The sequence below is a fragment of the Populus trichocarpa genome, chromosome 2 (assembly GCF_000002775.5).
Source record: "Populus trichocarpa isolate Nisqually-1 chromosome 2, P.trichocarpa_v4.1, whole genome shotgun sequence".
Taxonomy (NCBI): Eukaryota; Viridiplantae; Streptophyta; class Magnoliopsida; order Malpighiales; family Salicaceae; genus Populus; species Populus trichocarpa.
The window spans coordinates 22,440,169-22,456,175 of NC_037286.2; the positions used below are offsets into that span (position 1 = coordinate 22,440,169).

The window sequence follows — 16,007 nt, forward strand, 5'->3', positions numbered from 1 at the left end:
CACTGCCTAAGAATCTATGTCTATTATAACATCTAAACAGTGTTATTATAATTTACTTTTAATTTCCAATTAAATATTTAGAAGTTCTAAAATCACATTAAAATACTTTTTTTTATTAAAAAAATTACCTGCTCGTGTCGTGTGCACGCGAACTGCCTGACATTCTACTTACATTATTTTTTCCTTCGCCAATCGAGAGAAAGGGAGGAAAAAAAGAGAAAAAAAAGAAAGAAAATGCTCTCTTACCCTCTCCATCTCTCTTGATTCAATATCTCTCTCCATTTCGATCCAACAGCCATGGCTTTTCCTTCTAGAAGAAGAAGAAGAAGCTGCTCTCTTCACGCAGTCCTCCTCTTTAGCTTCTTGTTTCTGATTGGTCTCTCATTCGCCGAGGAAGCTTCTCACGACGGCGATTCCCCCAAATTTCCCGGCTGCGATCATCCTTACAATTTGGTTCCTATTATCAATTTTCTTTCACATTTTCCGATTCTCTGTGTTGAATTTATTTTTTCTTACCCAAGATTTTGAAATGTTGCAGGTCAAGGTTAAGAACTGGGCTCATGGTGTTGAAGGCGAAACTTTTGCTGGAATAACTGCTAGATTTGGGGTTTTTCTGCCAAAAGAGGAGAAGAATAGTTACAGATTGACGGCTGTTTTCTCTAATCCATTAAATGGCTGTTCGCCTTCTTCCTCCAAGGTTCTTACTACTCTTTCTCTGGCTTATGTGTCCTTTATCTTGCTTTTGATTGAGCTTATCTTATCTCACTAATTCCAAGGAAATGTACTTGGTGTCACAAGGTTTTGTATGATGAACTTATGAGGGGTTTGTGTGTTGTCATAGTTTCGTCGAATTATCTTCGTCAATAAATTGTAAAGGATGGTATGATTTTCTTTTTCTGTGTTCTGTAGCTATCTGGTTCTATTGCCATGGCAGTGCGCGGTGGTTGTGACTTCACAACGAAGGCTGAAGTTGCACAGTCTGGAGGTGCAGCAGCCCTGTTGGTGATAAATGACGAAGAAGGTTGTAATTTATTAAGTTGTTGGAATGCTGGGGAGTTGGTAATTTATCCTCTTCCTTTTGAAGTGATTGTCATTTTTGTTTTCTGTCTGTATTTGAATTTATTCTTGTAGAGCTTGCTGAGATGGGTTGTGAAAAGGGCACTTCTGCTCAAGATATTTCAATCCCTGTTGTTTTGATTCCAAAGTCAGGAGGTCAATCTCTGAACAAATCTATTGTGAATGGACAGAAAGGTGAGCATTGATTTTTTACAGTTTTGTCGTTCTTTGCCATGATTGTGATAAATATGCCTTTTTCTTTCACTATTACACGTTCAGAAGAAGCCACGATTCTCTGTGCTGCATGTAGGTATGAGTTAGATAGGAAAGTGAAGTGATGGGTGAAGATCACTAATCAGGTAGAAAAAGATGGAATAAAGGAGGTCTTGTTTAGGCCTTGCACGAGTACTATAATAATGTTTATTTCTTCTATATTTAATGTCAATGATTGCAGAGAAGCATAATCAATAAATTGAATCAAGCATGAGAGTACACAAGTTTTAGCTTTTTTGTACCCTTCAAATCTGGATAACAACTTGTAGTCTCTCTTTCTCTCTTCCTCCATCACCAGGCCCACACTCAACACAGACAGAATGTGTATACTAATTGTTTATGTGGATTTCATATTTCAGTCGAGCTTCTGTTCTATGCACCTGTTCGTCCTCCAGTGGATTTGTCAGTGATATTTCTGTGGATTATGGCTGTCGGAACAGTTGTCTGTGCTTCAGTTTGGTCTGAGATAGCTGCTTCAGAGGAGACCAATGAGCGGTATAATGAATTGTCACCAAAGGTTAATGTGCACTCTTATTTTCTTCAAGTATGCCCTCAAGTTGCTGGCATTTTTCTTCCTGTTTTTTTGTTTCTCTTCTCTCTTTTTTTTTTCCTGTCTTTGTGATGTTGAGTTTTTAGCTCCATTGACATCATTACAAAAATAACTTATAGCAGTTAATCGACCTGTAACTAGTGTGACTCGGAAAGCCTTTGTTTATCAGGTGAGAATAAATGGTTGTGATAGACATTTGGAGACTATATATTCCCGCCCAGAGTTTTTTTTTTATTCAGATCAATTCATGTTAAATTCTTCTGTCATCCAGGATGAATCTAAGCATTGTGAATCACATTTCGGGGGACCTGCTATTACATTTTGGAAGTTGTATTTGCCAATCATTCTTGATTTCTAGAATTTCTTATATTTTTTACATCAAACTACTTTATACATATCAATTTGTTTTTCTTATTCTTTTGAGACACTTTGATAATGAGCTGTAAGCTGTAAGATAGTGTTTACCCATTGAAATTAACTTTCAAATGCATATGGATAATTCATCTGAACAAGTAACTAGGATTTGTCGAATGAATGGACTTTCAAGATGTCTTTCATCTTTTCATTTATGCTTGTCAGATATGCTTCCATAAAAAATATCATTTGTCAGCAACAACCCAATGAGTATACTTCGACTCAGTGGATCCAAAAAAGAAGGAAAGCATAAGAGATGCTTCAAGAAAAAAAGAAGTTCCTATTGTTCTGTTGTTGAATTGACCTTTACTGGATGAAATGGGAATCACTCTATGTAACATCCTATTTTAGTTTCCAATCACATCTAGTCTGTTCCACTTATGCAAAGAAGAACACTTCCAGCCTGCCTCTCTGTATGCCATATTTATCTGTGGAACCAAGTTTCTCAATCTCCCTATTTGCCGAACCAAATTATTTTTCAGGTGTAAGCTAAGTTCTCCTTTCTTAGTATACTCATTTTTTGTGCCCTATGCACAGTGTTAGCTGGCTTTCGCTGCAAATGGTTTCCCAAACAGTTCTAGTCTGGCATTATTGCTGGTCAAGAGCTTGGGAAATGAAATTATAAGACTTTTTTAGTTATTTAATTTTTTGCACTTTCTATTTGAGTCTTTCAACTTTAATTTTCTTTTTTCTTTTTCAGTATTTGAATTATTTTAAAGTTTCCAACCAAGTACAATATTCTGCACATATTCTTTAACCACTAACATGTCAGTTGGATTAGATACTGAGGGTTGTTATGGAACAACGAATTTGATTATAAACTTTTACATAGTTTAGATGCTTGACCAGGATAAATTGAAATTGAAAGGCTCAACTACAAATTGCAAAAATGTTGACAGCACTGGTATCACACATACTTCTCAAAACTTTCCTGAACACCTTAGATACTTGTAACAATTCACCTACGAGTATAATGAGAGATGGTTATTTCCACCCCCTGTTTCAAAATCTTCATGAAAGTTTACTTGCCCTTTGTTATTGTTATGTTCTTGATCTCCTTTACATGTCTGGACACACACACATGCATGTGTGTAAGGTGTATGTTTTCATGTATATTCCTTTTTGTTTTCTTTTTTAAATTCTCCTGTTATTGTTTAGTTATGCTTAGCTGAGCAGTATTTGAATATTCCCTCCTTACTTTGGCTAGGAAACTTCCAACGCCTCAGCATTCAAAGATGACACTGAGAAAGAGGTCATTGATATTAATGTGAAGAGTGCAATTGTTTTTGTGATAACAGCTTCTGCATTTCTGTTGCTACTCTACTTCTTCATGTCAAGCTGGTTTGTCTGGCTGCTGATTGTACTCTTCTGCATTGGTGGTATTGAGGTACAAATTTATCGTTTGGGGAATTCTAATATTAAAGTGTTGAACAAGTACTTATATTTGATGGGCTCTAACTGAAAAATTCAAGAAGCTGTAATTTTTACCTTATTGTTTGGGAGTGGTACATTTTTTAAAAGAATAATAGACATAAACACATGATATGGTGTATCTGAAGCTGTACATGGTCAGTTTAACTCCTTGCATCATACTTCCACTTCTCCACCCATGGTTTAAAGATACACAATTGCTTTTTCCATTTTCTTGGCACATTTATATTGTTACCTTCTTTTTGAAATGTACATATCTTCTCTTTTGGGATTCTAGACACTTAGCTGACATGTGGGCAATGCATGTTATACTGCAATGGACACATATAACTTGTACCTTTTCATTTTAGAAACCCTGGTTTGTCTACCAGAACTAAGTTACCTATTATTTATACATTAGATTTAAAAAAGTGGCTGGAAAGAAGAATGGACTCTGTAGGCTTACCAACTTAGCATTGTAATAGCCCAGCAGGATCTTCACCAAGTTTTGTTAAAGCCAAGAATTTCATTTGTATTGTGCTTTGCTTGATAGGCTCATTAGTGATGTGGGCTCTGTCCATTGAAGTGTTTCTTTCTGTACCTTGTGTCGACTCCCCTTTCTTAAGTTTTTGGCCTTTTTCTGTCTGGATTGGGTAAAGTAGATATGGTGGGACATCTTTACATAAGCATATTGGGCAGTTTGTAAAGAAAACAGGTTTTGGCCACCATCATATTTTAATAACACAAACTGTATGTTAATAATCCTTCATAACCATCATCAGGCGTGCCTTTAGGAGTGAGTTTTGGCCTTCTTAAACAGTCTCTTACATTTGAATATCTAGTTAGGCTCTTTAACAAGTCTGCAAGCCAGTCGTAAAGGAGCTGATGCAGTCGTAAAGGATCTGTTTCCATGCCTTTCTGTGCAAGTAAGCGAAATGAAACTAGGTTCTGACTTGGCCGAAAAGGAAAAAGAACAACAAATGGAAAAATGGTGCCAAGTCCTTTTCCCTACTTAATCTTAATCATAAAGTGCATACAAACTCACTTAAAGCCATTTATTCTACTCATATTTAGCAGATACATAATGAGGCACTTCTTTAGCAGGTATGCAATGGGATTGGAGTGCTTTATTATTTTAAACTAGGTGTTTCTTTTTGCTATCTGGGAGGATGGTGTACCTTTTAATTATTCTTTTCCTTCTTTCGTTAATAAAATATCTTTTTTTTGGGGTATTAAAAATGATCTCTACACATTTTTTTACATTTAATTTTTGACAGCATCTTTAACGAGTGGCAACAAATTCTGCTTTGTGCTTATTGAAGTATTTTCTTTTTCCTCAGGGGATGCATAATTGCATAACAACAGTGATTTTAAGGTATACTGACAATTATTTTCTTGCACTGCCCATCTTGTGAACTAGTGGCTTTTATGTTATCCTTTATATTCATATAACTCATTTTTTTTATATATTTTGAGCAGAATATGCAGAAACTGTGGGCGGAAGAAACTAAATTTACCTCTTTTTGGAGAAACTTCTCTTTTCTCACTTCTTGTATTAATCTGCTGTGTGGTATTTGCCACTGTGTGGGCTATAAATCGACAGGCATCATATTCATGGGCTGGACAAGATATTCTTGTAAGTTTCATTTATTAATACATGCAAACAAGTTTAGTTTTTGACCCGTTGTTATTATATGGAAATAACTTCAGTTGTTAAGTTTGACTAAGCTCCTAGAAAGACTATCAAGTCTTGTTGTGCAAGTTGCAGCTGCATATCTGGTTGATGTACCTGGTCTATACTGTGGATTATTTATATCCACAATTAAATATCCAGAAAGCATTTCTGTCCATTTTCGTTGCATAAAGAATGTGCAGAAGTTTTTGTTCAGGACTATGCTTATTATGTTATTATTTTAAATATTTCTTTCCTGAGTATGTAAACAAAATGATGTGGAGTTTAGATCTTACTCTTAATTTTCACCAGAGTTGATTTAGAATCTGTTGTTGTTTGCTTTTTTATTATTGTAAACAGACAGGATCTTGCCCAGAAACCTTGAAGCCACTGTATTTCATGGCTTCGGGCTGTGTTAGGCATCTTACTACCAGAATGTGCTGAAAGGAAAATAAAAGAACCCATATACACTTAATGCTTAGTATCTAGTGGTTTGGTGCAATATATTCTATACATGACCTGTTGAAGCTGTTTGTACATTGTCTGGATCATGTCTACCTTCCTGCTCTTCACTAAATAATGACTTTCTTGTTTTCAGGGCATTTGCTTGATGATAACGGTCTTGCAGGTGGCTCGATTACCTAATATCAAGGTACGTAAGCTCTTATTTTGTCATGCATTCCTGATGTTATCTTTGTCCCTATCTGATATGTCTATGGTGACTCAGGTTGCTACAGTACTTCTTTGTTGCGCATTTGTTTATGACATCTTTTGGGTCTTTCTGTCACCGATAATATTCCATCAGAGTGTTATGATTGCGGTAAGCATTAATGTTACATATTCTACACTTTTGTTTTTGTTGTTCAAACTCGCACTGCATTGCTTGCTTTTAGGTTAAACATGGAAACTTTACATCATTGAAAAAGACTAATAAGTTGTGGTTATAGTGCTTAAAAATATTTTTGATGGAAATATGAAAATGTAAAGCGTTGAGACCAGATGCAGGCAAGTCTTTGTTTGTAGAGCCAACATAAGAAGATGGAGAGTTTAAAAGTTCAGCAGTTGTGAATTTCTTATTCAAAGTTTAGGGGCACAAAAAGTGTCGTAAGATTTTTAGAAGTAGAGGTGCAATGTGTGAGGGTGGTCGTTTAATCCACCGTTATTTGCGTTATACATGAAAGGGAGAAAATATGGATGAAATGATACACATAGAATCAAAGTCTGGTTGAATTGAGAAACAGAACTAGAAGCCTAAAGTCTGTTAGGCTGATGAGTTCTACGAGACTCTGTCTATGCCTGCCCTGCTTAATAGCAGTGAGTGTTAGGCAGTGGAGAATCACCATGTCTTTGTAATTGGTGTCACTAAGATGAAAATATGAAGTGATAAAAGAAAAGACTAGATAAGAATGAGTCCATTTGTTAAAATTGGAGGTGGCCTTGATCTTGTCAAGGAAGAGTTGGGGAAGGACTGTTTGAGATGGTTTGGTCATGTTACAACATAGCATGGAAGAGTGCTTGGATTGTAGTTAAATGTCCTTAAGAGAAGGAAAAAGGTAGATGTAAAATGACTTCACTTGAAAAGGTGAAAATTGATTAGATGCTGTATTAGCTTAGAAAGTATGTGACCTTAAACATGACTAAATGGAGATAAAATGTCCTGTTGATTTGAGTTTTAGTTGAATTGAGTTGAGTTGTACTTTGTGGAGAAGAAAAATCTTGGTATTATCATTCTTGATAGGCCTATCAATATCAAAGTAATTACAGGAATTGTAATCTGCCTATCAAATTTTGCTTAAGCTGTGAGATTGAAAAAGCAAGAGTGTACTGGCTTGAACAACAGCAGCATGCTTGAGAAGCTGGAATTGAAATTGGAAATTAAAATTTTGATTTGGGCAAAGGAATAGCAAATAAGAATATGATCTACAGATTTTTGTTTCTTCTGTTGATTGATGTATCCTGTATACTGCCGATGGTTTTTTTTTCTTGGTGAAAAATTATTAACAGATATTTAGATGATTTACCAGAGACTATTCTGATCACCTTCAAATTGTAACAATGTCCATTTCATGCAGTCTCCAGAGATCTGATAATACTCTAGTAACAAATGTGCTCTCTGTGCCTCTTATGACTGGTATATTAGGCTGATGTGTAGTTTCTTTCAAAGTAGTTACTGCAGCTAGGTGTTGTTGTGTGTGTGTTTGCGGATTAACATCTTGGTGATGAGGTAAGTTTGTTTGGTGAATTCATAAGCTAATGTTTGCTACTAAGGTATCTGCCCTTGGAAAGCACAACCCTTTGTATTTTCTTTTCTGTCACCCCTACATTTGCCCTCCTTTTCCTTTCCTTTCCTGTTTTTGCTGTTCATCTGTTTTAGAACTCAGTTGCAGAAATTCTCCATTCCTCTCCCTTCTTTTCTTCAAGTTCTTCACACAGTTGTCTAAAATTCTTACGCTGCATCCATTTTTCTACCATCGCTTCCTTTTTCTTGGAGTTGCCAGTGCCTAAATGCTATGGAATGTAAGAGAGACTGCTGTTGCCCTGTGTCTCATATTTTCTCCTGCTCAGCTGTTTCTTTTGGTTAATAGGTTTTTGAATTTCTCATACTGGTGCCTTTTCAGTCCATAACATGTGAAAGGTCCATGGGCGTACCTGTCAGTACAGCATCTAATGTGACTTATTATAGACAAGTTAAGAGAGTAGAAATGAAGACCAGTGAATACAGCACCCCCCTAGTCAATACAGCATCTTTGATACCCATAGACATTCATTGAAGAATCCCTTCTGATTCTGTAAAAATGCTACTTGTCAATACAGCATCCTAGATACATGAAGACAGTCATTAAAGAAGCACTTCTGATTCTGTAAAAATATTACAAATTTTATTTCAGTTCTGTGCCATTTGCTCTTTGGTCTTCTATTTAAAAAAAAATTAAACATTGACAAATACATCTGCCTCCACAGTAGAAGTTTTTGGGGAACTCTAATGGGACATAAATGGGTGTGGGTTTGGTAGAATTTATTACTGATGGAATTTTGTATTAAGTTATATTCTCTTTCTTTAGGTTGCTCGAGGTGACAACAGTGGCGGGGAAACTATTCCGATGCTTTTAAGAATTCCTCGATTTGCTGATGAGTGGGGTGGTTATGACATGATTGGATTTGGTGACATTCTTTTTCCTGGCTTGCTTGTATCATTTGCTTTCAGGTAGTGTCCTAACTTCAAATCAGCTTACTTCTGTAGATACAATCCTCAATGAGTGGAAACAAGCAAAATTGTGCATTGGCACAAAATATACAGTAGTGAAAAGGCATGCAATCCTCTCATAAAATATATGGATAGATTTATTAGACATCTATAGGAAATCTTTTTTTCATCTTCTATACAGAATGTGTCAAGTTCTATTTAATTCTTCTAATATCTCTATTCCTTTGATTCCTGATGCTGAAAGAGATTGATTTTTGACATCTGGACAGCAATTTGTTAGAAGACAAAAAATTTGGCAGGGATCCTTATCAAAATATGTGACCAGAGAGGTGTACCATTTTTAATAAGGCATTGTATGATTGTCATTTGAGGCCTTGTAGATCTTGTGTCATGCAGAGTAACGGCAAAAAATAAAATAAAAATGTATAGAGTATTAATATTTTTTGTTATGACATTCTCTATGGTATTTATGATTTTGCTCTCTTATGTTTCATATTTTTTCTGTTGTCTCAGATACGACAAAGCAAACAAGAAGGGTATAGCAAATGGATATTTTCTTTGGTTAACAATTGGCTATGGAGTTGGTGAGCATTCTTGCAGAATATTTTTTGATCTTAATTCAGTTGCATTTTTGGCACACTTTCTATACATTGTTATTTTGATCAATGAAAGCACTACACAACAGGGTAACCTTTCCCCTTTTTGTTTTTTGTCCCATCTTTTTATTATTCCAAATACAAATTAGGTTTTAATCATAGGTGTTTTAGGATGTCACCAAGTGACTTGTTAGCCAAGTTAGTTGATACCTTGGTGTAAAAGTATTAATTTACCAATTTAATAGTGCTCGTCAAAATTGACACCCCAGTATTTTGCCGCTAGAAATTTCCTGTGAGTGCTGAGTATCCAGATTCAGATTTCAGTCCTATGTCCAAATCAGGTCTTTGCAACAATGCCAAGCACCCGAAGTCTTTGATATTTAAGCACTGACATATAGAGTGTTTTCTGTATCTGCAACTGATTGTAGAAATTGCCACTGAAATCCATAAACCTGTAAACAATACTGTAATAATGTCATTTGTTTTTAATATTTAAGTCAAGTGGTTGGGGTGGATAAGATATTTATGTCTCCTTCTTGACACTGATTTTCCTATTTCAGGTCTTTTCCTCACGTACCTGGGCTTATATCTAATGGATGGGCATGGTCAACCTGCGCTCCTCTACCTTGTTCCTTGCACTCTAGGTAATTGGATGACTGCATTTTCATTCTGGACAGAGGTATCATGGTTTTTTCTCTTCAAAATAACCTTCTTATGTGCTCATCGCAAGGCTTTGCTCCTGTTCACTTTGGTATCAGGACTTTGTATCCTATTGGGTCTAGTGCGAGGAGAGCTGAAGGACCTCTGGAATTATAGCTCTGAAGATGCTTCATCAAGGGCTTCATCTGGCTTGGCCTGAAGCCAAATGCAAGGGAAATTACACTTTAAACACCTGAATTGTGCCATAAAGTAGCCGACTCCATAGAATTCTTGTTAATAGCAATCTCAGGTTAATATGGTGACATGGATACACTAGTACAAGTGTCTGAACGTCTCACTGCATTTTTCCTTGGCATATTCCATCGTAACTTATACTTGTGTATGTGATCCTACATTTGTTGCCAGTCATAATATATTTGTGACATGTATGATGGAGAAAGTCGTCGTTTAATTTGTTTTCCTGGTGTTTTGTTCCCGTTTGGAGCCATCAAGATGTTCAAACCGTTGTGCTGTGCTTGGGAAGAAATGGAAGGGGTGGAGTAGCGGTGTTAAAAAAACAAAAAAAAACTAGCTCGTTTGTAATTTTCTAATTATATAATCTGATATAACATGTCAAAGTTGAGGCTTATATTTGTTACGGGGAATCAGTTTGAGATGCGTATAAACTGATTTGAATATTTATAATGAATAATAATAAAATAAATGTCACAAGACGGGCGATAGGTTAGGATTTTTTAATCTTGATCGGTTTGATTTAATTTTTATATTATATATTTATTATGTTTTTATATTTAATAGTTTGTGGGTTAAGTATTTATTTTTATTTTATTTAAAATTATTTTAACTTCAAAGTTTTTGTCGGTGGGAAGTGCTAGAAAAAAGATGAAGGTAACTAGAATTTGATGGTGTGTAATGTATGAAAATTAGATTTAATATTAGAGGTGTCATGTTATATGATTTATGTTGTAGTTTTGTTTTTAAATGTGTATTTTTAACTCGTCAATGTATATAATATTCATAAAAAAATTATCTCAATTTGATATATCCAAACTTTTTGGATCCAAAAGTAAATGAAATGGGTTGGTTTTATAATTTATAAAAATATAAAAAATTAATTTAAATACAATTATATATCCAAAATCAATCCAACTATCGAAATTGATTTATCTTGTGATGGGAGGATGGATTTCATGCATGTAATCAATTCAGACAGCAGTGCAACTTTTCAGGATAACCAGGGGAAACCTAGGATTATCCATATGATAGAATAATGCAATTTTTGCCTGGTACAGATTTAAAGACTAGGATGGATGTCTTTGACGTTAGCTAATTTGATCATTTTTGTTCCATGGTGTGTTCTTCATACATACATACACATGTTCTCTCCTATCATCCATGATGGTGACTACTCTCTTTGAAATTGCCGAACCAAATTTCTTTATTGAACACTTTCGTAGGCGTCCAATCGGCCAGGACTTTTTTTAATTTTTTTTAATTTTAGGGTTGCTCATGGATTTGATTTGGCTTTATCCCTTTTATTTATTTATTTACCATGCGATGATAGTAAGCAATGGTGTACAAAAAGAATCAGTCAGATGACATTGGGCCCCGATTAACTGCTAGCCATGTCAAAATCCAAAGTGTTGCATGTGATAATATATTTAATATGAGAATTAAACAAATAACCAATATATCAAATAAAGTTAATTGACCATCGTATGCTTAATAAATAAATAAAAAATTAGCATGGTTTATTCGACCTAACAATCAAGGGTGAATTAGTTGTCTTGTTGTTCAAATAATGATATATTTAAAAAAATAATTAATGTCATCATTGTTGTTTTAGCCCATACTTGACCTTAATTTACATGTGAAATAACATATTGCCATTGTATTAAATCATAAAAAAAAAAATCTAAGAAGTGAAATGGAAAAATGGGAACACTATATTGACCCGTGTTAACCCGTAATTCTAACCGTGCTAACTCTGATTGAAAAACGCACCTCTTTTTTTTTCTTCCCTTATTCTCTTCTTGAATGGGCCTTGACCGGGTCTCAATTGACTCAGGGTTCGATTAAAGAATATAGATAAAATTTAAGAAATAAATAATTACTAAAGAAAAAAACTGAAAAAACACTAGCTTAAAAAGAGTTTAAGAATTTAAATTATGGAGGAAAAATATATTTTTTTAGTCAAAATCCTCATTTCTTATTTATGTATTTTATTTATTTATTTTGACGAAACATGTCTTTTTATTTACAACATGATTTTTTCAATAAAAACTTAGAGTAACTAAAATAAATACTCACAAGAATTTTAATAATTTAAATTCATGAGAAAAAGGTATTTCTTTAGTCAAAATTCCTTCTTATTCATTTTTTTTTAGTTTGGCAAAAACATGTCTTTTATATTAAAATATTTTTAAATAAAAATCTACCATGATCTGAAAAAGAAAGTTCAACAAAAAATAACACTATTTCTAACCCCTAAAATATCCTTTAATTACTCAAAAAATAAAAAAAAATCAAACCAAATAAAAAAAATCACCAACCTTAATTAAACATGATTAAAAAGAAAAACCATTCTTTCGTAAATTGCATAAAGCATCCTAAACTTTATATCTTTATAACACTTTAAATGGTGCCAAAAAGAAGTCAACAAAAAAGTTTCAATTATTTATAGGTTTGCTATTATTTTTTATTTAATGATTGAACAACCCCTTATGCATAAAAATAATAAAAATGCAATTAGTATCACTATAACCAAAACATACAAAGATTTAAAAGTAAAACATGAATATATAATACATTTAATAATTGAGACACAATCAAAACCACATTTCTCATATTGAAGCTACTTAGGAGATGAAATTGAGTCAAAATCAAGTTAAGTAATGTCTCTGATTGAATTAATGAGCAAAGTCACAATTGAATTCCTTTTACCAGGACAAAATCTAAATCAACAATAACAAATTCAATAATATGACTTTCAGTACAAAGATCATTAATTTGCAGAACACCTTGGCAGTCTATAGAAGCACTTTGACAAGAAAAGAGCAACCTTGAATCTCTTAAGAACCTAGAAGCCAATTTCACTCAAACAACAAAAAAACACAAAAGTTAAACAAAAAAAAGATAAACATTACCAAACAAGCCAAAACCTAGAATTCAGATTTGATGAGAAAAACTTTTTGATGCCAATTCCAATTAGAGCTACTTTAGCTTCCTAGGTTTGCTGCTTAATAGAAACATAAGCCTTGACAAACCTCAAAGTTTGTTTCTTTTTATGAAAAAGATCAAGTTTTTAAGAATACTTAGTAAAAGAAACATATCCATTAGTGCAAATTGTAGTTGAACTTGATGGAAAAGACATTAGAGCTTAGCTTGTATATAGAGAAGATATAGTTATTAACTAACTTAATTATTGATTTCTCGATTCAAGAAAATAAGTGAGATGACATATTCTCATAACAACAACACATAAGAGAAACTCCACAACTTAATGACGTGAACAAACACCTGGATACAAAGAGAATCAACTACGAAGCTTCTAAACTTTGATTTTGTAGAACTTTAGGTTCAATTAAGCCAGGATTTATACAAATTCTAGAGAGCTTTTGTTAAGAAACAATAAGCAGGGAGAGAGAGAGAGAGAGAGAGAGAGAGAGAATGGGTTTGTGTTTGTTGTTTGCTGGGTTGATGTGTATAATATATATGGGGTTAGTTTAGTTATTTGACATGATTTGAAATTTTTTATTGACCTTGGAGTAAACCATAGGATGCTTAAGGTAATTTTTCCTAAAAATAAATATAAAGAAAATTCCCCCTATCATCTTATACTTGTCTAATTGTTTCAGGCGACTTGCCTGATGGTGAAGAATGCGAAGAATTTCACGGGTGGTCTAATTGTTCCAAGCGACTTGCTTGATGGTGAAAACATCAAAGGTTTTTATTATGATGGATGACTTTCTCAATTGAAAAATATAAAGATTTTTTGAGTGGCTTAATTCTCATGGGTGGCCTGCCCAGGTTAAAAATCAAAGGTTCTTATTGTAATGGGTGACCTACTCAATTAAAAAATACAAAGATTTTTCAGATGGTCTAATTCTCATAGGCGGTCTGCCCATGTCAAAAATTTCTCAAAAGTAAAATTTTTTCAAAAGCATTTTCAATTCTTGGTCATTTTGAGATGGCCTCCCTTTTTGATAGATCCTATCAGAGATTTCTCTTGTGAAATTTGCAAAACACATTGTTCAATGTTTCAAAGTTTAGATGATATGCATGCATATTTACCTAATTTGAAATATAGGAACCCCATTTCTTATCAATCTTTTTGTTGCTTGATTGGTAAGGAGTTGTTATTTCTGATTTAGGTCATCTCAGTCATTTGGCTTATAGCCCACTCGAGTTGACCCATGTAAGTCTTTTCCTAGAATTGTTACACAACTCAGCCTTCATGATGCCTATCATTACCCATTTACTTGCTAAATATTTTTTGTCTCGTTGAATAATTTGAGAGGATCATTCATTACTCTCCCGTTTCACTGCTAAAAACATTCGATGTCACTTGTTAAAAGGATCAAGCTGCCTTTTGTAAACCAAAATCCCCATTGTCTCGTTGTAGGAAATGTCCCTTTTTTTACGGTTATCTAGAAGGGATCAATTATCCTTCTAAACACAATGTTGCCCCTTTGTACTGATCATTGCCCCTAAGTGTGCTCTGTCAGCGACTCAAACAAGTAATGGTTTTGAGTAACCATTCTCTCATTTCTCTCCTTTTCAGTTTGGTGAAGGAATATTTGTCTAGAATGAATCTGAAATCTTGATCTTGCATTTGAAAACAAAAATTGTTTCCATGTGAGTTTAAAACAATTTGTTTTTGAAATCTTACAACTCCTTAGTTATTTTTTTTCTTGGAAAAAAGATGATTTGCTATTGTGTTGGGGATATTACTATTAGTGAAGGTACAACATGAGATGAACTTCTGCTTTTTTTTGGGTTTCAAAGTGAAGGGCTCGAGAAAAAGCTCGAGGTTTTGATTGAGAAAAATTTCTCTCTTTTGAACACTCATTTTATCAGACGAATAATAATGAGTAGCTTGTTTTTGATGTCATGACTCTTATGAAAAAGTACTCTTTGTATTTTGAGAGCATTGTTTATTATTCCAGGTTACTTGCTTGCTTGATTAGAAGGGACTTCTATAGGCACATAATGTAGGTCGTGGTTTTTGGCTATGAAAGAAAAGGATTCATAAGGCTCAAAGAGTGTTTCAAGGTTTCAAAGATTGAGGATCACTATCAGCAGTTCGACTTTTTGTGTCTTTCATCTTTTCATTTGCCGCTTTTCTTTAATTTGCCTTTTTTTTTAATTGTTTTGGCCGGGGCATATTGACTTTGTTTTGACCATCACCTTTTCTTGTGATTTAGGTATGCCTCATAACATTTGAGTTTTTTAGGCTTTTTTGCCTTTTGGCTTTCTCACGACTTTTTCCTCTTTTTTTTTTATCATTGAAATTTTCACTTCTCTCCAGTATGGGGTGTTATCCTAGTCGGGATTTTTCATGAAAGAAAATTTATCTAGGCTAAAAAAAGACCACAAGGGATATATTCATTTTAGAACGTGAAAAGGATAACAAAGATGACCTTTTTTTCATTTCAAGCGCAAGCAGTTAAGATCAATATACTTTGATATCGTCTAGTGTGATGGTTTGGATTTTGCAAAGAGATGCATTTTGTGAGTCCATGAACAACGAATCTACTACATACTATTATGCATACATTAAAAACACCTGGCTCAAGAGTCATGGTGTGAGGGTGATGAATCATTTTCAATTCGTACACTTTGATTTAGAGTTTAGTCACCTCAGTGAAGGAGTTGCTTGATTCATATGCCATTCTACAAGTAGAATGTCAAAAATATTGTTTTTAAATAAACATCAAATAATTTTTGAAATCAAAATGCAAATTCTATTTTTCAAAATTCCACTGGGGAAAAGATTTTGGTAAAAGAAATGAATCGTGTCTATGAGATCTCGCGAGGCTTCAAAAGTATATGTGTGAATTCTTAAAGGAAACCCCTTTCAGGATATTTGGCTATAAATCAAATGAAAAAAAATGCAATTGAAAGACAAACTCATTATTTCATTGAAGTTTTAGAAAAAAAGGCTCAATA

At 33.9% G+C, this 16,007-nt stretch overlaps 1 protein-coding gene across 2 annotated transcripts; it reads left to right on the top strand.

Moving 5' to 3' along the window:
* Nucleotides 1–161: 161 nt before the first annotated feature.
* Nucleotides 162–10,275, top strand: LOC7466183 (signal peptide peptidase-like 3). 2 transcript variants are annotated; one of them, XM_024595471.2, is made up of 14 exons: nucleotides 162–453; nucleotides 539–697; nucleotides 910–1,021; nucleotides 1,132–1,251; nucleotides 1,689–1,873; nucleotides 3,501–3,680; nucleotides 5,044–5,078; nucleotides 5,183–5,339; nucleotides 5,974–6,027; nucleotides 6,103–6,195; nucleotides 8,438–8,580; nucleotides 9,094–9,164; nucleotides 9,737–9,820; nucleotides 9,935–10,275. In XM_024595471.2, exons 1-14 carry the CDS (start codon nucleotides 298–300, stop codon nucleotides 10,033–10,035), a joined length of 1,650 nt encoding a protein of 549 aa, XP_024451239.2. In that variant the 5' UTR covers nucleotides 162–297; the 3' UTR covers nucleotides 10,036–10,275. The 2 variants fall into 2 exon arrangements, with proteins under 2 accessions (XP_024451239.2, XP_002301641.2); XM_002301605.4 differs by having other exon boundaries at nucleotides 164–453; nucleotides 1,689–1,846.
* Nucleotides 10,276–16,007: the final 5,732 nt, after the last annotated feature.